This window comes from Pholcus phalangioides, unplaced genomic scaffold (genome assembly GCF_987345545.1).
Source record: "Pholcus phalangioides strain wild (caught in Gottingen) unplaced genomic scaffold, Ppha-v1.0 ptg000004l_1, whole genome shotgun sequence".
Taxonomy (NCBI): domain Eukaryota; kingdom Metazoa; phylum Arthropoda; class Arachnida; order Araneae; family Pholcidae; genus Pholcus; species Pholcus phalangioides.
In genome coordinates, this window is record NW_028301597.1 from 22,795,282 (window position 1) to 22,822,438 (window position 27,157).

A 27,157-nucleotide genomic window follows, 5' to 3' on the forward strand; every position below is an offset into this window, starting at 1 on the left:
ATTTAAGGAACCCTAAATGTAAAAAAGGGTCATATCAAATTTTTTTTCAATTTCTATCTTTTTGATGGAATCATGCAATAGAGATGCCAACGCATCGTTTTCATGGTAAAAAGGGTGAAGTCTCGCCTCTAGATGCTGAGAAAAACGAACGTTAAAAGTTAAATGGTGTCTAGCCCAGGACATGACCCCTTTTCACATTTAGTTCTCGAGAACGCTAACAGGTGGCAGCAAATTCCCTTGTTGAGTTACCTTCACCCAGACATTTTCCTTCAATTCCTAGACGTTTTCCTAAGGTCAAATCGAGACGTTTTCTCCTTTACCTTCAAAGAAATTCACCCTGATGAGAAGATTTCTTACCAGTTTTAATGGAAGAACTTTAAGGAAAACTTTTCTCTGAGATTGGAAAGGCTGGCAAAGGATACATGCTGTACATGCGGAGAGTTGAATATTAAGATAAAAAGTCCCGTCTTTTGTGAATCAGCTAAGGCATAGGTTCCCAAACACTTCGTTCCATCACCCCATTCTTCAGAATTTTTTTCTCCCTCATCATCGCCCCCCTCCCTACTCAAGCGAACCCATAGGATCCTGTTATAAGCCAGTAGCTTTTATCTCCCACTGGACCATTCCATCGCCCGCCAGGGGGCGATATTACCCACTTTGGGAAACACTGAGCTAAGCGAACTTCCGTGGCAGAATTATTAGCACATAAAAGTAGGAGTAAAAAATTTTATGATGCAATCAAAAAAGCTAAAAATATTTTTCAAGAAAACAGTGATATTATCCGTCTGTGTATTGACTATATGGCTACTGTATCCTTACTTCGGATTCCAGTGCAAGATATCTACTACACTGATGTCCATAAATTAAGGATAATGCCAGCTCCGGCAAATAAAGGTTCAGAAACAAAACAAACGTTTCTTATTCATAAAGCCCATTTATTAAACAAAAGATAAAGAACAAAAACGATGGTGTATGTATGATACCATTCGTAAAAACTACGATTTTTGCTCCCTGGAGCAATTGTAAAAAATATCTCCTCTACAAAAACTTACTATTACATGGTTGGTATGATGGTAAATACATTGTATGTCTCCCATGCGATGAAATACAGTCCATCTGAGTACGCCCACATTCCAGGCGGCCGACAATTCTACCACGTAAAAAATCATCCACATGCGTCCTCTGTGTCATAACTATTCGCTTATGGCACTGAGCGCCTTACAGAACTCTTGTGAATAATTTCACTTCTTTGCCACCATTCCTTATATACCCCCTCTTACACTCTCGTCATTGTGACGTACTATCGGCATCATCTGGTGGCTTCCTGAAATTTGCATATCATTCTTGCAGATGTGTGTGATAATTCTACAGGTGAAATTTTAACTTTAATTCTGATTGTGATTCTGAATTATCCTTATTTTGTGGACATGAGTGTATTTTAGGCAGCTGAGTTGTTAATACCTTTGGTGTTCATAACCTAAGAAATGGTAAAATTAAAAGTTTCGTTTATGGCAAAAACAAATTGAGGCAAAGAACCGAATGTAGTTACGTTCCTTTCGAAAAAATATATCGATGCAGCAGCTCAAGCTGTGGAAGATATTGTACTTTTTTAATAGACAACTATCGAGGGCAAAATAAAAATCACACATTGAAGATGTTTTTGATGTTCTTAGTGGACGTTTTGGGAAATTAAATTATATTTCCCCATCAGAGGACAATATTTTTTACCTCGTGATCGGGGTTTCGTACTGATAAAAAGAGTTATCAAAAGGAGTGAGAGATTGCACACAGTGGACCAATTTGTGGATTTGATCAACTAGAATGCATCAAAGTTTATTGTAGTAAAACTTGAAAGGTGGCCCAATCTGTGCAAGAAGAAAATCTTAAGTTTGGAAAGCAATGAACAAAAGGTTTCTTTCTCTATTGCCAAATACCATCAATTTTCTCTTCACAAAGATTCATTCCATACAGTGAAATGTACACAACACATCAATGGCATTAGCTCACGAATCTTCCCACTAAGGAAACCTGGTGTATCACTGATAATACCTCAAAGCAAGGCTTATTTATCGACAAAAATTCCAATAACCAAAGAAAAAATGGACGACTTGAATAAAAAAAAAACATCCCAATAGAGTATAATGATTTTTAGGACCAGATTTTTAGTGCACCAACCATTAATTCATTAGAAAGCACCAGAAGAGGAGTGCTTTTGTTCCCTGTCTAATAAACAGTTTGTATAGTATAAGAAGCTAAATGAAGTTTTTTTCATTGCGTACATCAGTTTATTTATGTGTTTTCCTGAGATTTTTCATTGGGGAATCGGTGCTCTAAGATGTTTAATTCTAAAAAGGGGGTTATGTCCGTATGAGACTTTACTCTCTCGCGGCTGTTCTTAAGCAAGTAAAATTTAATATCCTGTCTCAGGGCTTCATTAAATGTATTCCACAGACACTACAATTAATTTTTTTTAATAAAAACAAATTATTGGAGAAGATATACATATTTTTTCCCCTCTCCTGAAAACTTGAAAAAAAAGAGACATGACTCCTTTTAACATGTAGCGATCCAATTTAAAAAATGATCAAAATGTATTCAAGAATCACTACCAGTTTCGAGAGTGAAAATACAATATGGCATAAAATAAAAATATCTATACTTTCATACGGTCCCCTTGTCCTCTAATTTTCAATTAGAAAGTTGGTGCCCTGTCTCTCTTGAGGTAAAAAAAAAAGGGTTCACGTTTCTAAATGCAATATTCGCTGAGATATTTGCATTCAAAAAATCGGAGAAAATTAGAAACAAAGCATAAACTATCGGACAAATCTCATTTCCCTCATTTATGCTGTTATTTGTCGATGTTTCTCAGATTTTTGAAGTCTAATATCTCAGCGATAATGTTTCACTTAGAAGGAACTTCTTTTTTCACTTAGGAACCTCGATTTTTTTTGTTGCCCTTCGAAGGAACAGGACAACAACTTCATAATTTGATTTTAGAGGACAGGGGAACCGTATCAAAATTTAGATTTTTCTTTTCATTACACACTGTATTTTCGCTGTTGAAACTGGCAACATAACCATACCTCTACGTTGAACGGTTGATTAGATAGAGGCTGAATTAGGACTTACAGGACACCCTATACACTGTACTTACACTTTGTGTACACTGACTTTTTTTTATTTCCCTTTTGTACAATATGATTTAAATGTTTTATGCTCTTTTTTATACACATACGGATATACATGCTCCTTTTTGCATAGATGAATAAATTTGAATTCGATGAAAGTGCAACGACCTCGGCTGTAACAACACTTTTTCGTCGCTTTTGCTTTCATCTTTATGGAGATACCTAATTCTAGGATCCCAAGAGATTCCTAGAATTAGAGCTCATCATGTTAAGGGAATGTCTGATGTTCTATTGATAGTTAACGATGGAAAAGAAGTGCATATTTTTTACTCTTTGAATTGCTTATTGAAATGACCCGTTTACGGGACATTCCCTTAATTTTGCTCGACTTTTTTTTTGTTTTGTAAAAATGTCTTGTTTTTCCTATGAAGCTTACTTTTACACACAGATTTTACTAAAACCAGAGAAGGAAATATTTGCATGATTTATATTATGTATGAAAAATGTATAATCACATAAATTTACTATTTCTTTTTTATATTAGCCATGGTTTTTCAATATTTATATTTTTCGTTTTATATATTTCGTAAATAGCATTTAAATTCCCTCCATATGTTATAGCACTGTAGCATTATTTCTCATCAAAGATTACTTATCCGCAATAATTGGCAATTTCGCCAACAACTACAAACATTTTAGCAGGAATTGCTGGTACCCAGTAATTATGATCCCAATTTCTTGCTAAAATATCGTCATACTCATTAATAACGGGGGGGGGGGGGAAATATCAGTGCATAGCATTTGACTAATCTGATTATAATTTCCGTACTTAAAACTCTTGGAAACATCAACCTCAGTTGTAACGAAACTTCGTTATGATGACAAAGTTCATTTTTGTAATTTTCGTTATAACAGGATTTGACTGCATTTGTTGACCAACATTTTTTTAAATGAGTCATGATGGCCCCGCGATGTATGCTATACCCAGGGTAGACTCAAATCAAAGTCAGGGTCACAGTCATCTCCTGGCATACTAAACAATCTAATTAAATATGCATTTTCAAGCAATCAGCATCACAAGTTTTAATTCCCGATCAATAATGACGAAATACAAAACTCCAGATTTCCTGATCGATTAAAATCTTTCGGGAACAACTAATCGGGAAATCAATCGGCATTCAGATGAAATTTCAATTTACACCTACGCAACAAAAATAAAAAATCAATATAGATTGTGAGAATTTCATTTCAAATAAAGTGAACAGGGGGAAAAACACACGAAAAAATTTGAAAACAATCAAAACTATGGTTATAGCGTATGGATATATCTTTATTGCTGTTCTTCCGAACAAAAGAATTCCCAAGATAGGGAAAAAAAGTCATGGATTCCATGAAAAGTCATAAATTCTTAAAGACAAGAAGAAAAAAAAAATGGAGATAGAAATGATAATGAAAGCTCTAAAAGATTTCTCACAATACTTTCCGAACAAGAAAAAAAAAATGTATAGGAATCGTTGTTATGAAATAAAATATTTCGAGATACAAAGAATGAGATTCTTTCAAGGCATCATCATCATCATCATCCTTAACACATAAAAAGAACTCGAACCAAAATGATGAGCGTGAATGAATTCAATCTTTGCTGCTATTTCCACGCCATTTTTATTGTCCAGAGTCATTCATCAAAGAAATCAATTACCGCTATCGTTGAAAGTGCAAGACTAGATATGCGTATAATGCAAGTTGAAACATGTTATCTTATCGTTATACCCCCCAACAATACAATGATGATATACTTGGTGTCAATACTCATCGTTCTCCAATAGCTATCTCCTAAACCATTAGTCTTGGAGAGAATTCCAATCACACACACACAAGTTTTAAATATTGCCTATCGCACATCATCTTAGAAGCTTCTATTTTTGATTTTTTTCCAAGCCCAATGTATGAAGGAAAGACATTTTTTTTTAATAATATGTGAAGGTGAGCCTACCGGTCTCCGCAGGAAGTCGAACCCAGTTCTCTTGCAACCCGGGCAATCACGCTATCCATATACACCACGTGAGACATGACTATTTCTTTCTTATTTACGCTCCGTAACTTGATAGCGTGCTAGTTCGCATTGCAAGAGGACCGGGTCCGATTCCCGATGAAGACTGGTAGTCTTCTCTTCCCGGGTTCTCATCTCAGCATAATAATATTCAGCAAAAAAGTATTTCCTTAGAAAAAAATTATGTGGGAAGGAAGAAGTCCTATCGCTTTTGGTTGGATAAGAGCGCCCTCTGGTAATATGTGCGGGGCTGCGAGTTCCTGGAGGGATAGCGAACGCTCTAGAGAGGTAGTAGACGTTGGCGTAGATCATCAGGCATCTTCAACCTGTTGCTCGCGAGCACCACGATGCTCTCTGAAGCACCCATAGTGCTCTATGTGCGCGTTCGATTTCTCGAGCCCTTAATCAAGGTTCTGATTAAACACCTTGTACAAATTACTTTCAAGGATTAAAATCATTCTGATTTTTCATGTCACACTTGCAGTAAGGGTGCTCTTCTTTTGATGATGGGTACAGGCAGTGCTCGCGACTGGAAAAATGTTGAAGACCTCTGACGTAGATGAAGGAGGGACCAGACGCGGTTTCCGTTTCATATCGTTTTACTTCGTGTGAAATGAATCTTATATTGTGTGTATCTCAGCTGTATTATATATTTATCGCAGAGTGTCCAATTAAATGTGTATATATCATAGATGAGTCATCCTGCCCCACAATTGCTTCTCTCAAAAACTTGCGAAATTTAATACTGCTCCTGGATCCGTTCTCCTGGATCCGGGGAGTGAAGTCCTATTCTGCGGTACCGGGGATAAAGAAACGTGTCCGTTAACGGAAGGTGCCCGCTAACAGGGAGTGTCCGTTAGCGTATGTTCCACTGTATACCAATTTCTCTTCTCAAATTTTTTTGTATTTCAGAAAGTGCATCTTTGAGTACACGTACATAACTTAGTACTTTAAAAGTGCAGTACTTTTTTCCCCTCAGAAAGAATTGATTCCTTGTTGGTGTCATTTTTTAGAGCTGCTGAAATTTTGTGTTCACAGATTTAAAAAAATCACCACAAATTGAGGCAATTGGGAATAAAGATCAAGGAAAAAACAATTCAACTTTGCTAAGCATGGTTTTATCTGTTTATAGATAACATTGAAATAAGACGAACTGCATATTTCACCCTTTATTAACCATTCTAGCTAATTAAGAAATACACTCTAATTAATTAAATTGTTGTGTTGATGTATTTTTTCAATTAAAAATATGCTAAAAACACCAATTTATATTCATGTTTGCAAAAAAAAAAATGTTTTCAATATGTTTTAATGGGGGGTGAACAATAGATGGTAAAAATCAAGTTTCTTTAAGACTCTATAAATTTCAGATTCTAGAACATAAAATATGCCTAAAATTTGAAAAAAAATTGAATTCTCATAAATAAGTTGATTCCGTCGTTATAAGAATAGATTTTTTATTTGTTTCTTACGTCAATGCATGAAAATATTTTTATCAGATACAGGGTGATCAGCGAATAAGCCCTTATTTCAAAATTAAATATCTGTACAACAAAGATCAATAGAATTATGCGGTAAACGGCACGTTTATTAACAAAACTGTAAGAATGTTGTACGGAAATTTCGGAAATTTAGTTTTTTTTTAATTTTTTAAAATTTAAAAAAAACAAAAAAACTGGAGATTTTGGGGTTCCAAAAATCCTCATTTGTGTGAAGAGAAACCACTGCATTCGCCTTAAGTTACTGCATGGGCTGCGGTATGCGCCATGTGTGCTGACAAATTGTTCCAAAATTGTAACGTAACGTTCAATAGTAATCGTTTCTCGCACGAAGAAGGGGCCGATAATGCCTCTGGCGCATACCGCAGCCCATGCAGTAATTTTAGACAAATGCAGTGGTTTCTCTTCACACAAATGAGGATTTTCGGAACCCCAAAATCTCCAGTTTTTTTTTTTTTAAATTTTAAGAAATTTAAAAAAAAACTAAATTTTCGAAATTTCTGTACAACATTCTTACAGTTTTGCTATTAAACGTACCGTTTACCGCATAATTCTATTGATCTTTGTTGTAGAGATATTTAATTTTGAAATAAGGGCTTATTCGCTGATCACCCTGTATGTATAGGATATACGACATATACACGGCGCATACCAAACTGGGTATGGCATTTTACTGGCGAACCGTTGATCCTAGATGTATACTTCCAGTTAGAAAAGGTTTCGAAATAGCGTTTAGTACTCAGATAAGTCCTTAATGTTTCAAGGGGGTTGTATAGTTATTAAAATAAATAAAATAAATCTTTCGATACAGTCCGAAGTTGTCCTGTCACAAAAAAATCCATAATACTAAGTGCAGTATTCACTAAGATATTCGAAATTGAAAAACGGAGGAAAGTTGGGAAAAAACAGCTCTAAATACGGAAAAACCGTTTCACCCGCATTTAACACGCTGTCCCCTTTCAAAATTTCTCCCGTTTTTCGAATATTTCAATAAATATTGCACTTGGAAACATGGATTTTTTTGTTGGCATCAGGAAACAACTATGTAATTGGCCATTTTTGTCGCACCACGGTCATTTTCTGCACACGAGAGCCAATTAGACCGGGACCTACAATTTATTGCCGATTCCGAACAGGCTCGTTTTTTATACTCATCGAGAGGTTGGTGCGCTAACCCTTCGATGAGGGACTCCCCTACGCAATTTTTTACTGCGACCAAGTCGCCTTTTTTTGTTGTACCCCGGTGTCATGAAAGTTTTCTGACAAGGACGAACCGGGTATCAACTCGCGATACCTCTAAACATCCTTTGGTACTTTAGGCGAGTGTCTTATCGACCTGGGCTACCGCGCCCAACTTTGTATTTAGGTTTGGGCACACGAGCACTGTACAAAAAAGTTAGCATTTTTATTTTAATAACTATACAACCCCTTGAAACATGAATATCTAAGTATTACACGTTACTTGAAATTTTTTTTATAATTGGAAGTGTATACCTCTATCATCAATTGTTCGCCAGTAAAATGAAATTCCCCCCTCCCCCTCCTCCTGTTTGCTATGCACATGCATAATCCAAAACCATATCATAATTTAAATTTTGCATTTTTTTCTCCAATTAAATGACTATTAGAATAATTCACAGCAAAGTTTGAAACATTTTCTGACAATAGGACTCGAGTTATTCGATAATATTATTAGACACACCCCGTAATGATTGACTATGATAAATTGCATTATGATACGAAATGTGTGATTCTAAGAGAAAACAAAACTTACTGAATACTTGTAGGTTCGTATAGTAGTAATTATGGTTTAGAATGACCCACATGACGGTAACCACTTTCATGCCGTGGAAAATCTTTATGGTGTCAGGATTGTCGTCTCTTTTCAGTAAACGTACTGTATTCGAATACACCGAGAAGCACAAAGCGATCTGAACAAGTAGACCTTGAAAAATAAAGAGTATGAAATTATTAGAAATGCAATGAAGCTAAAAAGTCGTACTTACAAGTATAATACCTGAAAAAAAATACTATGCAGCCAGTATCTCATGATTTCACTACTTTACTTACCTCTCAGTACCCTGTTCTATCTCCGTAGATGCAATTAACTAACAATTTAACTCGAGAAAAGAGGTAAAATGTGTTGAGATTGTGCTTTGTAAAACCTACAAATTTCCACGTATGAGCATGTGCCGTTTATTATAGATGAGAAGCTGCTCTGCTACAATATTACTATTACTTAATCTAAGAGTGGGAAATCGATGACTTCATTGGTTTTGGAAATATATCGCGGGCCACTTGAGTTACCTGGAAATGCTCTGTGAGTCACTCAGGTGATTTGAAAGTAAGTGTGTTTCTGGACACTTGAGGTGATCTGGACATGTGCCGTTGGTAGATTGAGTCATCCGGAAATACATAATCCGGACTTAAATAATCTGGAAATGCGCCAAGAGCCACTAAAGTGATCTATAAAAATGCCGCGGGCCGCTTAAGTGAACTCTTAATGTGCCGCGAGTCACTTAGCGATCTGTAAGAGTGCTATGAGCCACTCAAATGATCTGAAAGTGTGGTGCGGTCCACGGATGTATGGTTACATATATGGGTTGAGCAAGCTCATATATGCTCAACCCATGGTCCGCAGGCCAACTGCCCTCGGAGTCATCTGATGCGGACCGTGACCTCAAAACTGATTTTGTAAAAATTTACTAGGCGGCACATTTATAGGCCACTTAAGTTGCCCATGGCGCGTTTTCAGATAAATCAAACGATCTCTAGCATATTTATAGATGATTTAAGTGACCTGCGGCACAGTACTATACCGATGAAGCGGACCACGCCGCATTTCATATGACTTTAGTGATCCCCGGGACGTTTTACAGATGACTCGAGTGACAGATGACTTGAGAGACTCGCGAAATATTCATAGATCACTGGAGTGGGCCACAGTACAAAAGTGTCGAGCGATAAACCACTTCACAGTGTGGTTTTATTAATCAACTGACTTCTATTAATCAATCACAAATTTTTGTTGCGATTAAATATCTGCAAATACATTTTATGGTAGTACCAACAATACCAATTCAGAAGACTTACCAACAACAGCATAAATTTGGTGGCGATCGCCGATAGTGCAACCTCTCGATATAACGATAACCTCTCTCTACAACGGTATTTTTAGTGGTCCACAGATTATCGCTATATCGAGGTTTCATTGCAATTGAATGGGTATTTTTCATTTTTATTATAAGCATAAAGCGCTGACGAAATTTGAAGTACCGAGTTAACTAACTCGTTTTATTTACCAAATAATTAAATGATATAATATTTATATTACTATATATTATTATTTTTGTTTTTAGGATTTTATTAGAACTAAAGTGATACCAAAAAACTACGTGGTAATTATTTTAACTATTTCATTTTTTCATAACGTGGTAATACAGGGTTAAAGTAATTCACATGAAAAAAACATATTAATATGATAAATCGACGGAAAATAAATATTAAATTGAAATTAAAACATGTTTAGGGAATTACGCATCGGAATTGGTTAGAATAATAAAAATGGCGACTAGAAATATTTCCAACACATCATGAATATTTATTAAATTTTTTTTTATGTATTTATTTTTATTTTGTAATAATGTTTCTATTTCGAAACAAGCAAAAAAGAGGGGCAAAACACGATCATTTCTCGTAATGCCGTTGTGTAATTGATGTACTTAGAAAATGGGAAAGAAAAGAAATTCCGGAAATAAAGAACGAAAGTTGTTTCCCATCCTCCGATTGAAATTCCCATCGAAATTTATAAGCCAAAAAAAAAGTCTAAAATAAAAATAAGATGGAAAATTTATATACAAAATCTTATCTTTGGCGAAATTCCAAGAGAGCATCAAGATGAATTTTTTTTTCAGTTACTTGACGTTTGGCTTTCGCACATCTGACATTCACTGGTTGTTAAATCACCAGAAGTTGCAAACATGTTTACTTTGAGAAAAGGGGGAAAAAAATGAGAAAATTTTATATTTTTAAATTTTTTTTCCTCTCCCGGAATTTGATGTAAGTTATCCTAGAAAATTCACGTCATGAGTGAATTTTCTTTTCCAGTTTTATTTCAATTTTTTTTTTCTCCCCATAGATTTAACGACTGAATTCCTGTTACGTTGAATAAAGAAGAAAAATGGAAATAATAGATGAAAGAATTTTTTTTTTCTTCTCATATCAATCTTGATTTTCGTTATCTTATTTTCTTGGTTTCATTTTATGTATATGTTTTTCTTTTTGTTTCTTTTTCATCGTCGCTTACGTATCCTTCCTTGTATATCAGATAATGTATATGGATTTCGATTGAAATAATCAGGTCAGTGGAAGATTCCCGTTTAAAGTTCGTAAATGAACCATAAATATTTACTTAATGCTGGGAAAAAAATTAGTATTTTGAACGCATTATTTGATTGATATTCTTCGATTATATATTTCATAAATGTTACACAGAATGTGTGAATTTTAATTTTTTATTTTTAATGAAAATGAATATCTTTCATGGATCGTTGTCCTGCTGTAATACATAAGTTTAAGATGTATACAAATTACGGTAAATGTGACAAATATATATGATTAATTTAAATGTGATAAAACATGTATTATTATTATGCATATTTAATAATCGTCTTGATAAATTCGTCGCTTTTACCGGCGAATATGCTTAATACCCAAGCGTCGTTGGTAAATTTGATTAATAATTTGAATTTATCGCGTGATTATGATTTAAATTTATGTACGTGATTAGGCATAATACCCAAGTGTAGTTGGAGAATTTGATAAGTGCGAAACAAAATTCCAAATGATTCTAATATGCGTGATGAATATAGTCGGACCCCGATATAATGATTACAAATTTTACTATCGAACCGCGCTATAATGATAATACCTATTGATTTATTATATAGTACGATTTATCACGTTTAATAACGACGCGATGCTTGAGTATTATGCATGATAAATTTAGAGCAATTCATCAAATTTACCAATGACGCTTGGGTACTCTGCTTAATCACAGGTAAAAGTACTAAATTTATCAAACTTACCAAAATGCGCTCGGCGATTGTGCATAATAGTAGTAGTGCAATGTGCGTTTCTGGGCCGTATATAGTAACCGGATTACTAACATTTCTCGTAACATGAATTTAATTTTTTTTTGGCTGAAAATTGTTTCTCCAATTCGCTTACTTTTTGCCCACCTGCAAATTATCTGTCTTATTTATTTATTTTTCTGCGGTCTTCTAGTTATTTCCCACACTTCCACCGGCCGCAAAATTGTTTAAAAAATTTACTGGCTCGTAGATGCAAAAGGTTGAGGAACACTGCTCTAAAGTCATTTCCGTGCATCAATAGAAGAATATCGTATAAGTGATAAGCGAATATTTTTCCAGTAGATAAGACCAAAGTAATGGTGATTTTCTGTTTGAAATTTCGAACAGAATATAAATAATTCTTTCCTAAAAGATACTAATCTTCTCTATTTTTTTTTGGTCATTTGTTTGCATGAAATGCAATAATTAAATAAATAAATATCAATATATATAAAATTGATTTTTTATCTGTGTGTCTCTGTGTGAGTATGTTCTCTATACAAATTTACAATTTTAGATCGATCGTCGCCAAATTTTGCATATATACGAAACGGGGTCCCGCTTGAACGACAGGCTACTTTAAAAGTTTGTTCGATGTAGGCAAATGCCAGAAATGGGCGAAAAACTGTCGGGCAATAATGGTTTTCGGGCCTCAACAATCACTGTCGGAATGTTTACTTTGGTTGCCGTGGTTACCTAGCAATGCTTTTCCGACGTGCATATGCATTTACAATGTCACTTCTCTAATCCTTTTAGTATATGTATGTTATGCCGTTATAATGGTTTGTCACTTTTGCAATTCTCCCAGTAATGAGGCTTTTTGAATAGATGCCATAATCATCATCAGCATCACTTTGAGTATCAGGCAAAGGATGATCCTATAGAAATCAGTGTTAAAATTTCCGATTTTACTGTAGAAATGCGGAAATTTAGTAGGATTTTCCGCCACATCAATAATTTTAAAAATTGAATTGAATGCTCGATTTTTGAAATATTGAGTCTTTAGTGATACGAAGCCCAGGAAATTAAATATGAAGTAATTAGCCGGACTCACTTTTGAGTTGGATATTCATGCAATAACGTTGATTTCAACCGTTTATTTATATCTTCTCAAGCGTGAACATTAATGTCTCCATATTGTCTTTTAATATTCAACTGAATAAATTCACACATATAGTTTAGGATGTTTTAAAATAAATTATGGGCCCGTACAGTACATCGAAGAAATTTCACAGCTTTAATTCATTTTCATTTTTGAAGCAGAAACAGGCAGATTTATAACAAGTTCAAGAACACAAAAATGTAATTCCTAGTGCCCATCAAAAAGAAAAAAAACTATTAACTTTTATGTTTCTTTAATCTAGATTTGTTTCTTTCATGAGTGGCGCAGGAAGTCTACATATTAGTTAACTTAGACACGGTTTGTATGTCCCTCAAAGAAAGAGATATCACGTGATTCAAAAAAAGCTCTGAATAAAACCCGGGCGGCGCCGGGTATTATAGCTAGTATGTGTATAAAATCGATTTTCTGTTTCTGTATATAGAAATCTACAATTTTAGATCGATCGTCACCAAATTTTGCATGTATAACAAATGGGACCCAACTTGAACGATAGGCTACATTAAAAGTTCGTCAGAGCAGGGTAAATGTCCGAAATGAGTGAGAAACTGTCGGGCAACCATGGTTTTTGGGCCTCAACAATCACTTTCGGAACGTTTACTTTGGTTACTGTGGTTCCCTAGCAATGCGTTCCTGATATGCATGTCTTTATAATGGCTTGCCATTTCTTTAATGCTGCTAGTATTACGCATGATAGTTCATGCCTGTCATGGCTTGTCACTTTTTCAATCCTCTCAGTAATTGAAGAAAACCCCGGCAGCGCCGAGTATTATAGCTAGTAGTAAAATAATGTTTGAAATCGAAATTTCCAGTAAATAGAGCTGTATTTGCATAATTTTGTAATTGATTACTCAGTGAACTAACTTAATGGAGCAGTTTCAGTGTATTTTTCATGAATGGTTGAGTAGGCAGACCTCTTAAGTAGATATTTGGCTTTTAGTCTGGACGGTATATATTTAAGGAGGTTCAACTGCGTCTCTGTAATATACTATAATGGATGCGTTTATGTTGTATAATTTACTATATTTACCAGTTTCCCATTCTATTAGCGAAAACTTGCGAATATGTTATTAAAATAATGAGTTTGAAAGCATTCTGAAGTAAGTTTTTCTGCGTATTGCTACAAATACGACTTTTGGCCTAGAATGGTGGTAAGATGTGTTTTTAATTTTATTGCTTTTATTTGTATGTAAATTTGTGTTCTTTATTTATGCGAAAGAACTTTAATATTATGTGATTAAAAATACAAAATTTTTGAATTATTTACGCTCGTTCTCTTTGTATAATAGTTACAATTTCTTTTTTCAATACTGACCTGCATTTTGTGCATATTCTTCCCTTTTGTCCATAATGTTCCATGTGACATCTATTACTGTGCCCAGTGCCGCGATGAGCAGAACAATACCAAAAACACATCTAAAAGAAATCAAATATGTTTTGTAAATAATTTCAAGGAAAATATAAATTTCTAATATTTTTTTATGATTTTTTTGTGTAGATTTTAAAATTTTCTGCTCTTTTCTAACACAATACAATAAAATTGATGCTAGGAAAATACTTACAAGATTGCTATCTGCACGGAATCAAATCTAACTGGCTCTTTCACTTCACAGTTAGAAATGCTTACATTCCAAGGAACACCAGTGGATTCAATCACTATATTAAAGAAAAGCGTTTCTAACATCAATGAAATTTAATAAATCTAAAAGTGTCAGCACCTTTTATAAATTTCGAAATGCAGTGCACCACACCGGGATTTGGGGGTTTTCGGTAACATTAACCAATTGATAACTATATCCGGAAATACCGGTTTTAAATACGATGACCATATGTACTGTTTGGTCGAAAGAGACGGAAAGAAACTAGACAACTCCGTTTTTCTTTCTAGCTTAACAGGTTTCAAAAAATTTGAAATCGTGAATTTTTTTCCTAATTGATCTGAAACAGCGTTCCGTCAGCCTCCCTTTAAGCAAGATTTTTTTTTAAAGTTAGAATGGAACTTTCAAATGTGTATTATGACTTACGGTATATTTTATAATGTACGGGGTACAGTGCGTTCCATAGATACCTTTGTGAAAATCTTCCGGCCGGGTAACTGTGAATGCAGTCAGTTGAAAAACTTGACCATGGACTGTATAGAAAGGGTTTTTTTAAATCCTACACTTGCCTTCACTATAGAAAAGCCATTATAAAAGAAGCACTACACGCACATGAATCATAGCAGATATTACGACCCGATTTGGATATTGTGAACCTAGGTACGGAAATTTTTGTCAATAAGGGAACATTTTCCGACCTCCTACTTGGGCTTGAAGATTATAACGATAACTAATTATGAAAAATGAGTCTGGTTTAGGTTTAAACTCTTCTGACGAAAAAAAGTTGATAACATAAATCGAAGTCTTGATTTTGAAAGAACGAATGTTTTCCTTGTTGTCAAAAATTGGTAAGTACCGTACTTGACGAAAGTGATAATAATACCCAAATGATAACATTACCAGTGATTCTAATAAGCGGTGCCAGTTTTAAATAATTTAGAATGGTCATAAATGAAATAATTATTAAACAATGTCAGAAACGCAAGAAATATTTTTAATTTGAAGATAAATAACGTCATGGTGTCTGTTCTGGAAGAAAAGATTCGATTATAATATTACAAATGGAAAAAAGGGGAATATTTTTAACCATCTTAAAGGGAAATAGAATAATAATTTTTTTTAATTATGGTGAAAAAAGAACTGGAACCACATTATATACAAGGAAATATTTTCAAATTAATGAAAAAAGAAGTAGTTACTGACCTTTGTTAGCGACGATTTGGACGTCTTTCTTTGAGCAAGACGATGGCAAACAAACGGATGTGCGGAAGTTCAAGTAGTAGTAATGGTTGGCGTTGCGGATGAATTCACTGACAAGCTGCGGACACAAATTAACGATCATTAAATTCGTGTAATTAAAATGTCGACGATGTCACATTCGTTCATTCAATTCGAAGTTGGAATTATTAAGTTGCTAAGATGGAGAAGTTATGTAATTGTATAAGTATTGGAGAAGTATGTATTATTACCGAGACGAACGTTATGTAATGAATGGATATTAAGGAACTTGTTCTCGGATTCATTATTAAAACGGATTTTCGAAGTGCTAACAAAGGACACTTCCTGCTCGGTTTTCTGGGGGGGGGGGGGGGGAATGGTTTTCTTATTATTATTTTGTTTAGAGTTGGAGTAAAAATTATTTTTGGAAAGAAAGTTTTTAACTTATTTTCTTTATGTTTGGTACGCTTGTGTCTATCAAAAATATTTTCTGTGTTATCATAATCTTATTATTATTTCCATCATTATTTTATCAGTTACCATCTTTCATCTTTGTAGACTCTGAGATTGATGGTAATGTGTTATGCTGAGCTGTATTTGAGAATTTTATTGAAATAGCAAGTACTGGTTGTACAGAGTGATTATAATTGAATTTCCCATACTGTGAGTAGTTTTTCTAAAACTCTGCTTATCCGAATACAGCCAAATTTTTAGGATATCTTAATGAGATCACGGGAAAGAGATTTCTGAAATTTAAAAAAAAATTCACTTTCCGAAAACCAGGAGAAAAAGTGCCGCTCTTTCATTGAATTTTCCTTTTTCCTATGGACCATGTAGTGTATATATACCAAGTTTCAATGAAATACCTCTTCCAAAACGGGCGCTACATAAGTCGAAGTAGTGTCAGTATACTGAAGGGTGTTATATTGATCTCTGAGCAGTGTCAGCATACTAAAACTACTCAGACCTATGTAGCGCCCGTTCTGGTAAACGTTTTCCATTGAAACTTGATATATACGCTATATGGATAGTGGGAAAATGTGAAATGCAATAAAAAAGCATCACTTGTGATCCAAAAATTGAACTTTTTTTTAATTTCATAAATCTCTCTCCCATGGTCTCATTGAGACGTCAATGAGCTTAAAATATTAGCTGTATTCATATAAGGTGTTTTTTAGAAAAACTACTCGGAACTGTATTTACTATCGCCTTGTATATTTGGAACTGTGTTGTACAGCTTGTATAATAGCATTATTACACTTCCATAAAAACAAACTTCAGACATCTGTCAGTTTCACTTCCAATTAGGAAGACGTATGGTAACACTCCTTGAACACGAAACGCATAATTTTTAAAAACATAACTAAATACGTTAAGGCTATGTGCATACACACTCCCAACACATTCCGGCATGCCCTAATTTATTACAAATTCCTTAGAGGAATGTATTTACGAAACGTATGTATATATAGTTTGGTAGTAGTACAAGAACCAAATTAATTACGTAATTGGCAGCAAAATATGAAAAGCTCTGTCACAACATGCAAGACTTTGCGAATGTAGGTTTGATCACTAGTTACTGATTTCAGAAATGAGAATTAAAATAAAGAAAATCAATAAAGGAAAAGCGCCAGCTAGGTACAGGCTAGATAATGTACCAGAGGAATATAGAATTTCAACAAGAAACCGTTTTATAGCTTATCTAGTAGATAGAGAAGCAGAATAACTCTGGTCTGATATTAAAAATATAGTAATGGAAGACGCAAAGAGAAATATTCCATTTACTAAAAAGAAAAGAACACCCTGGCTGTCAGAAGAAGTTCTTGAAATTGCCGAAAAAATGAATAACTAAGGCTGCTGGAAAAGTGAATGAAACCAAGGAGTTTAATGCATAATTTCAAAGACAGGCAAGGACAGATATAGAGACTTTTCTTAATTTAAAATGCAGACGAATTCGAATTGAAGAATAGACTAGGGAGAACAAGAGACCTCTACAGGAGAATTAATGAAATCACGGGCAATTTCAATCTCCGGTTCGGTAACATAAAAGAGAAGAATGGAAACGTCTTGAACTCTGAAAAAGACATTGCAAACAGATGGAAAGAATATACAGAAAATCTTTATAAGAAATCAGATGGAAAGGTAATAAATAGCAATATAGAAATAAATTATGAACCACCAGTTATACAAAGGACGAAGTCAGATGGGCAACAAATCAACTAAAAGATTGCAAAGCTCCAGGTAATGACAATATTCCAGCAGAGCATCTGAAAAAGGCAGATGAAAATATTATCGGTGCACAAACATCACTCTGTAAACAAATCTGGGAGAAAAGAGCGGCCCAAAGACCGGAAAATATCTATATTCACACCCATTCACAAAAAAAAATATCTTACAGAATGATCCAATTACAGAACAATCTCCCTAATACCACATGCCAGCAAGGTTCTACTAAAAATTGTTCAGAAAAAGGCTCGAAACAATTATAGAAAGATAATTAGTAGTAGAGCAACAGGTTTCAGAAAAAATAGGAGAACTAGAGACCAAATATTCAATATAAGATGGATAATGAAGGCAGCAAAAGTACATCAAAAGTAGTTATGTTTTTGTTTCATTGACTCTACAAAGGCCTTTGACTGTGTTGATCATGATAAGCTTTGGGATATTCTTGGAACAATGGGAATGCCTAATCACCTCGTCTGCTTGATCATAAATCTATATATTAACCAAGAGGCAAGTGTAAGAACAAACTATGGCTTAACTGAATAATTTGGAATTGAAAAAGGAGTTCGGCGAGGATGAATTCTTTCTCCAAACTTATTTACTCTCTATGGAGAATATATAATGAGAGCATCAGATTTAGAGAAATTGGAAGCAGGTGCTAAAATTGGAGATGGAATGATCAATAACCTTAGATGCTGATGACGCAACTCTGATGTCAGAATCTGAATAGGACCTGAAGTGAAAACGGAAAGTGAGAGCTTGGACTCTATTTAAATACAAAAAAACAAAGATCATGACTACAGCAGATATTCATAGTTTTCAACTAGGTGGCGAAAGTTTTGAGATTGTGGACAGATTTGATTTCCTAGGATCAAGAATTGTAAAAGAGGGAACAGGTACAGATAAAATAAAAAGACGAGTAGTTCTGGTAAAACAGCCAACATCTCCAGCATCTTGATACTTCTACCCGTTTTAACGAATATCGTTATAGCGAAAATCTCGTTTTAACGAACACTTTTCTAATCCCCCAAATAAGTTTACATAGGAACAATGCTAGGTAACCTGGAATTCCTGTATAACGAAATTTCGTTTTAACGAAGTGATTCCTCCGGTCTCTTGGCGTTCGTTATAACGGGATTCGAGTGTACTAAACATACATACACTTCGTTTGCTTTATGCACTAAGATTGCGTTGGGAAATTCCTATCAAAGTGGCCCATGCGAATGTGTTGTATGAAAAATTTCTGTCCTCCTACATATTTATGATGTGAGAGCAATGCCTTGCATGATACAAAAATATGTTTTTACTGCTTGATCGTGAACGCACAAATTGTGTGAACACTTTCTTTAGAGGTGAATAAACCAAAATTATCGCTATCATAAAATTACAAATCGCACCATAGGTGTGTAAAACACGCGTGGCATGTTCCACTTTAATATTTTCCTGGAAAATATCTCCCTTATTCCGGGAAATCAAAAGCTGGAACTTACAGCACGGAAGAGGTAACGGGAATATCCGCTTCACTCAACAGCTCCGACCTACAGACTCTTCGTAATAATGATAATCACAGGCTTTTCTAACCTCCCCGCACGCTATCCAAGATGAAATTCGTGTCATAAATGGGATTTTAATAGGCTACTTGTTCGAGGATCATCACGTTAGCCCAGAGTTACAAATACGAGTTACATTCCAAGATATTTTGTTATCTCTTTTCAGGTGAACTGCTGATGATGGATTGGAAAGTAGCGATCTCCTGACAGCATACACTCTATCAACTGCTCACGGCTTGGGAATATTCACCGTCGTTTCAATGAATATTACACGAGACGTTCAACTGAAGCAATGTTACACTTCTCAGCTCATAGACAGCCAAACCATTTGTTATACGTATTGAAGTAAGATATTTTTCCGTGTGATGACCCTTGAGGACACAATGATTGTTCCCTGATCTGCATTGATACCAATCCCAATTCTTAAAATGTTAATCTGCGGGATAATTTCCTTTTTCCGAAATTATATTTAGACTAGGAAATTTCTAAATCTGATTGGAAAGTTCAAGAACAAAACAAGAAAAATATTAACTTGTGATTGAATTGTTAGAGTTACAGATTACATTAACCCTCTATATGGTTCACCCCATATAAAAACGGATTGATATTTTGTTTTTATAAAAACGGATGCAAATTAAAGTCGTCAACATATATTTAATTGTTCCAATTTAATACATGCTAACAACACAGCAATTAAATTAACCAGAGTGGAATTTTTTAATTAACTAAAATGATTAAATACGGGTAAAATATATCGTTTTCCGGTGTTTATACTGTTGCCAATAAATAGAAGATTCTATCTTAGCAAGTTTTAATAGCCTTTTTCTTGAATTTTATTTCCAATTCCCAGAATTTTGTACGATTTTATAAATCTCTGAACACATAGGATTTCAGCAGTTCTCAGAAAATGACACCAACAACGAATCACCTCTTTCTAGATAAAAAAAAAAGTATTGTTTTCACGTAGCCGTATTTTGCACTGAAATCACATTAAAAGACGTACTTTCAGAAATACCAAAAAAAATTGAGAAAAGAAATATGTGTAATAGGCTATATTCGACCATGGTTGTGCCATGTATATTCAAATATATATCGGGCCGTAGAGGCTATACTGTGATCACTATGCAGGGTGTAAACTGAAGTTCTTACGCACCCTTTAAACCATAGTTTCCCAACCTTTTTTGTCCCATCGCCTTCTTTTTCAGAATTTTTTTTTCTCAGCTCCCCCCAACGCAATCTATCCCATAGGATCCTATGTTATACACGTAGCTTCTTCTTCCAAGCGATATGCTATATGGTAAAGAAAATTAATTAAATGTTAAACAAATATTCCCATTGATTTTTTTTATCTTTTATATTTCATTTTCAGTATTAATGTGCCACAATAGAAATTTTCCCGATTTGCCGTGAATATTTCTCGGGATTTCGGGAACGGGAAATCGCAAAACATTCCCGAGAACGAGCAGGCGGGAATTCTCGTACTCAAACCCTACATGCATTTACTATACTTACACACTTCTTTCATAATTGTGGCTACAATGAAATAACGATACTTCGCGGACCAAGAAAAAAAATATTGTTACAGTAGGATTATCCTACAGGCAGCGATACCAACAACTTCCTTAAACATTTTTGTTGGTGACCAAATGATGAAAAATATCGAAAGTATTAAGTATTAGATGACCTGGGAAGTACAGAACACACGCACGCACACACACATACATATTTATTGGTAGTAAAGGGCGTCGTTGTATCAAGAGGATTTTAAGATTAGATATATAGACAATATTCTAAACAAGATCTGCAAAAATATCGTTGTAGAGATATTTATCGTCATATCGAGTAATGTTGTAGCGAAGTTTTACTGCACACCATTTAATGTGATCGCATTAGGACTGAGGTTTCTGATAATAATAACGGATTGATAACTGTAACCCAAAATATCCTGGTTGTAAGTACGATGACCATACATGCTGTTTGGTCGAGAGAGGACGGACAACTCCCATATAACGTGTTTCAAGATGTTATATATACATATATATATATACAGTCAAACCTCGTTAGTGCGCCACCCGGTTAACACGTCACTCCGCTTACCGGGTCACTTTTTGTAAGTCCCAATTGACCTCAGGCAGGAATTAGCACAACTATGGCTTACTCCGCTTAACGAGTCGCTTCGTTTACTAAGTCATATTTTTGCTCTCCCAAGAGTGACTCATTAACGAGGTTTGACTGTATATATATATATAAATCATGCATTTGTTTTTACTTTTCCCCCGCTAGGTTTGAACCATTTGTGGAGAAATGAGACTGGTTTAACATTAGCTTCAAAATATGCAAAAAGGAAGAACGTACGAAGAAAAAAAAATTGATAACATCAACCGAAGTTCTGATGACTATAAACGAATTTTCCAAATGGTATGATATTGTTCCGTTCTTGATGAAAATACTCGAATTGGTGATAGCAATACACGAATGACAATATTATCAGTGATTCTAATAAGTGGTACTACTGTATTAGCATTTCATTCTAACGCGATTGGATGAAGACATTAGTTTATCGACTAAAATCCGGAAAATTTTTTGCTTGGCTCATTGAATGAAAGACCAAGCAGCAGTTTCGAAAAAGATGTTCCAGGTGAGGGGAGAGCGTATGAAAAACAAAAATTTTTTTTCTTTAATTTTGATACATATGCTAACCCTTGAAAAATAAATGAAATAACTGAGATCAGAGGGTGTATAAAAGGGCATTATTTTATATCCTGTTATAATAATAATACTTACAGATTCCTCGTCACGTGTGAAGTTTTCAAATTCAGGAATCACCGAATCAACGTTAAAGAACGGTCTTCTCTTTGGCAGCGGAGGAAGTAATTCAACGGTGCAGTATTTGCCCTGGAATTCGTCGACTTCGACGTTGAGACATTCATCGAAATCACCCATTGAATTGAGAGTACCTGTGAGGACGCCGTTGGGTAATTTTCCCGAAGCATCCAGCACTGTGATAAAAGACAAAAACAGTTTGAAAAAGGGAGCCGGGTGAAGATACAGTTCAATATGAATAGGTCGAAATTGCGGTATTACATTCTACGTATAGTCAAAAGCCGTCTGCCGAAAACTTTCGGAAGACGGCTGAAATGGGAGAAGCCCTCAGCCATTAACATCGAGGACTTTTAAAAAACTAAAAACCATCAGTTTCGACTCTTTCATCTCAGGCCTACCTGTTGACGGTCGTGTTACAATTGGTAAAGAAATAGGGAAGTATACATATATATATACATTCAAATAATTTTTGTAAGAATTAAACACTTACGTTTCACATTAATGATAAGGGTGTGCGGTGTCACCGTTTATATTAATTTGTGATAAAATTTTAAAATGTGCAATGAGTTTAGTACACAGCAAACATATACAGAGTCGACAAAAAGTCCTTAAAACTTTAAAAATTTATAAAAACCTGAAAAATAGCCGAAATAGAAAAGGTTCGCAGGGTTAGCATTGCTAGGTCACGGGAATTTTTTTAGATAGGGGAAAAATAACTAAAAAACAGCCGATAGATGACGCTAACGTAAGTAAAAGAAAAGTGTATCGATCCGGTCAATCGAGAGATGTCATGTATGCATCCGGTACTGCTACACTCTGCCGTTGCTGGATTTGTGACTCGCCTGCAATGTGTTATCCTCTGTGGTGGTGGTCATGTGGAACATATACTGCTGTAATAAACGATTTGGAGGCATTCCGTTTGTTCGTTATTTGTGTATCTTTTCTTTTTGCACGTCAGCGTGACCTATCGGCTGTTTTTTAGTTAGTTTTTTTTCTCCCATCTTAAAAAGTTCCCGTGACCTATATGCTAATAATGATGCTAACCCTGCAAACCATTTTTTTTAATTTCGGTTATTTTTCCGGTTTTTATTCATTTTTGAAGTTTCCACAGACTTTTTCCCCCACCCTGTATTAAGTACTCACCTGTACTTAGATTTCAGAAAATATGGATAGGAGTGGGTATTGGTATAAAAAGGGTTGTTTTTTTATGGTTGTTGATGGATGTAGGAAGTGGGTATTTAAAGAACTTCGGCCCATCCGGCTTTTCTGTTATACGGCCAGCTCTTCCGCCACATTAGGCCGGATAGCCCAGAGTCTATATTGATTAGGAAAACTACTTTTGTTGCACAAAAAATACATCGTAGTATGGAATTAGTTTTTGTTGATTTTTCTATTTTGCACAGAAAATTTCTAGCTAGTGACAAGACAAAAAGATTTTGGACTTTTAAGCCTTACTCGTAAAAGTCTGTACGGTAGTCGCTGCGTCGGTGAAATTCCTCGAAATCTCAGCTTGGAGATTCGATATTTCTACATTGATTACTCACAATTTCTAGCTGACATCCCGTTGACCAGACCAGACCAGAATTGAACGTTTCCGTCGCTGCCCAGCCTTTGCAGGCTGTCTGGCGACTTACAGATCACCAGGGGTGGTATGAGAAGGAAAAAGACAAGTTTGTGCATGTGTGTAAGGTATGTAGTGTATGTGTGTGTGTAGAGAATGAATGAGCCAGGAGAGTATTGTTTACAAATCTTCGCGAAATGAATGCTCATCGAGATAAAACACAACACAATCGAAGAACAAGGGGGAAATGTCTTAAGGGAAGTAGCTGATGATATGCTACCCAAAAACCCCAACATTATAAATATTTACATAATCGAGAGACACTGACCAGAGATGTTTGAGGTACTGTTGAACCGTCATCAGTCATATAACCATAATCAAGAACGTCAAAGAAAAAGTTATAATGAAGACATGACACATACCATCTCTGTATTGTAATAACATCAGTTTCAACACGACACGAACCCAATGCACCATTTTATGCAAGCTCAATTTATGAATAAATGAGAAAAATTATTAATTGCGAAAAAAAAAAACAAAAAAAACCACACATATAAATGCCTCTGAATTGCAATCACAGCATCCGCAATATCAAACAAAACTGATATTAGATTGATAAATTGTTTTGAAAAAAAAAAAAAAAAAAAAAATCAAAATCATGAAAATGTTCTGCAAATTACATCAATTCGTCACCCAATCCACGCTCAGCAAGTCCATTGGCCTAGAGTGTACTGTGGGTATTCTAGGGTCATAATAGACAATTTCTCTAAGATGCGGGTGTTCAGAAGATCGTAGCCTGTCAAAATGAGCATTGGCAAGCTCCTTGATATAGTCCAAGATTAGTGGTAAGTCAAGATCTTTACGGATGTTTTTTCCTCTCACATACCAGGGGGCTCTGGTAAACTGACGAAGAATGATGTTCTGCTGTGTCTGTAAACGTTTCATATTTGCAAGACTGGCATGAGCCCACACTGGGGCAGCATATGTCAGAATAGGACGAATAATAGTTTTAAAAAGAATTACTTTATTCCTCAACGTTAGCCTGGCCTGTGGGAATGTGATTCTGGATAGCATCCCAACTGCTTGTGAGGCCTTATTTCTTACGTACATCACCTGAGGAGAAAATGAGAGCGACTTATCTAGTATACAACCTAGATACTTGACTTGGAGTTTTCTTGTCAACACCGTGTTGCCGATGTATATGGGAGTTCTTGGAAACTTGTACCGTCTTGTGAAGAGAATATATTGACATTTTTGATGATTCAACTTTATATCGTTGTCTTGGCACCAGTCCTCAACGTCTTCAGTTGATTCTTGTAAATTTTCAATACATTTTTTCCCTTTTTTGTGATTGGTCAACAGGATGGCATCGTCAGCAAATAGACCAAGCATTCCGCGCTGAGGAGCTGGGAAGTCATTGATGTATAGCGCAAAGAGCAGTGGTCCCAAACAAGAACCCTGCGGGACAGACGCTCTTATTGGTCTAACAGTTGAGAGACAGTTGCCATTTTTGACTTGGAATCTTCGATTGGAAAGGTAACTGTTTAAAAAGATGATGAAATAGTCAGGCAAACCCAGGTCAATTAGTTTGGATAATAAGGTCGTGTGATTCGTTTTGTCGAAGGCCTTACATATATCCAGACAGAGAGCACAGACATGTTCCTTGTAGTTGAACGCAGTCATCACGAACTCGGTAACTCTGTGCAGCTGAGTAACGCAAGAATGCCACCGCCTGAATCCGTGCTGCTCACTTCGAAGAATGCTGTTGAAGGACAGGAAAGCGTCAAGACGTGAAATATAGATACGTTCAAAGACTTTAGAAATGTTACTGAGTAAGCTGATAGGTCTGAAGTTTTGAGAGAAAAGTGGGTCAGTTCCAGATTTATGAAGAGGTTTGACAATAGAAAGTTTCCAGACATTAGGAAAATAGCTTGTCTGAAGCATGCTATTAAATATATTAGTGAATGATTTGAGGATAGAAAGAGGAAGATTTTTAAGAGCGAGATTTGAAATTTCATCATGACCAGAAGCTTTTTTAGTTTTGAGTTTGTTAATCATGCCCCTGATTTCGTCAACATTGGTCAAACCGGCAGCACCCATTCCGCGCAAGGCATCCGAGCGAACTCTATCCAGGAATTCTTGAACTTTTCCATGATGAGCTGAAGCAATACTTCGAGATTGCAGACTGTTTGGCATGAATTGCTTTTCATAGTTATCAGCAAACGTTTCAACAATCTCTTCATTTGTATACAACAGTTGACCTTGTTCGTTTGTAATTTTGTCCACCGCTGGAGATTTTCGTTTACAGATTTTCCACGCCTTCCAAAGTGAGCCATCGGATGCTGTGGCCTCCTCAATGAAGTGGGTGAATCTCTCATTGACATATTCAGTTGTTTCTTGTCTTATTTCCTTTTCTAGTCTGTTTAGACTGGTTTTGTCAGACCGTCTTCTAAATCTTTGCCAGAGTTTTCGGACCCGGTTTTTTAGTCTGATTTTGTCCCGTAATTCTTCCGAAATGCCAAATCTGTTTTCTTTTGCCTTAATCTTCCTGGTAGAGGCTTGAATAGCTGTTTTAATTTGTTCAGTCACATCAACTACTGAATTTTCAATACAGTTTGTCGTCAATTCCGCTGAGTTCCACACTGGTAATGTTTCCAGCGTAGAGCGGAAGATTTCCCAGTTGGTAACCAGTTGATATGGAATATCCTTTGGTCTAGTTATATCGATGGTGAAAATAATAGGGTTGTGAGTTGAATTAAGTTTGGCAGTTGTTTCGAAAAAGATGTTGTGCCTAAAGTTTTTGGAGATTCCATAGTCCAGAACATCGGGTCGATAAAATCGACTAGTAGGATAATTGGTTGGAATGTTCGATGAATGAATGCACAAGCAATTATTCCTACAAAATCTTTCTAGAACTCTACCTTGTCTATTTGTGGAATGGCTGAAGAATGTAGGGCTTTTACAGTTCCAGTCGCCAGCAATTAGTACCGGATTGTTGATATTAACGAGATAGTTTAGGAGATTGATATCAACATGGTTATTAGGTGGTTTGTAAATTGCACAAATGGTTATTGGTGATCTGTTGAGGAAGATGTTTACTGCCAAAGCTTCCATTTCAGTTGAAGAAGGAATCGAAAGTTTTTGGTGAGGAATGTCCTTTTTAACGAACACCGCAATTCCACCACCCCTTCCATGTAGACGGTCTTCACGTAAACAGATAAAATTAGAGATATTGGAAGTATGAGAAGGTTTTAA

General features: G+C 35.4%; 1 protein-coding gene across 1 annotated transcript in view; it reads right to left on the bottom strand.

The window, feature by feature from the left end:
• The window catches only part of LOC149086772 (nose resistant to fluoxetine protein 6-like), a 52,877-nt gene that overhangs the window by 15,496 nt on the left and 10,224 nt on the right, over window positions 1-27,157 (bottom strand). Inside the window, exons 2-6 of the mRNA XM_089231821.1 lie at window positions 22,303-22,517; window positions 15,731-15,845; window positions 14,492-14,585; window positions 14,245-14,345; window positions 8,452-8,622 (exon numbers count right to left, since the gene is read on the bottom strand). Of these exons, the coding sequence (XP_089087947.1) occupies window positions 8,452-8,622; window positions 14,245-14,345; window positions 14,492-14,585; window positions 15,731-15,845; window positions 22,303-22,517 (696 nt within the window). The remainder of the gene's footprint in view (window positions 1-8,451; window positions 8,623-14,244; window positions 14,346-14,491; window positions 14,586-15,730; window positions 15,846-22,302; window positions 22,518-27,157) is intronic.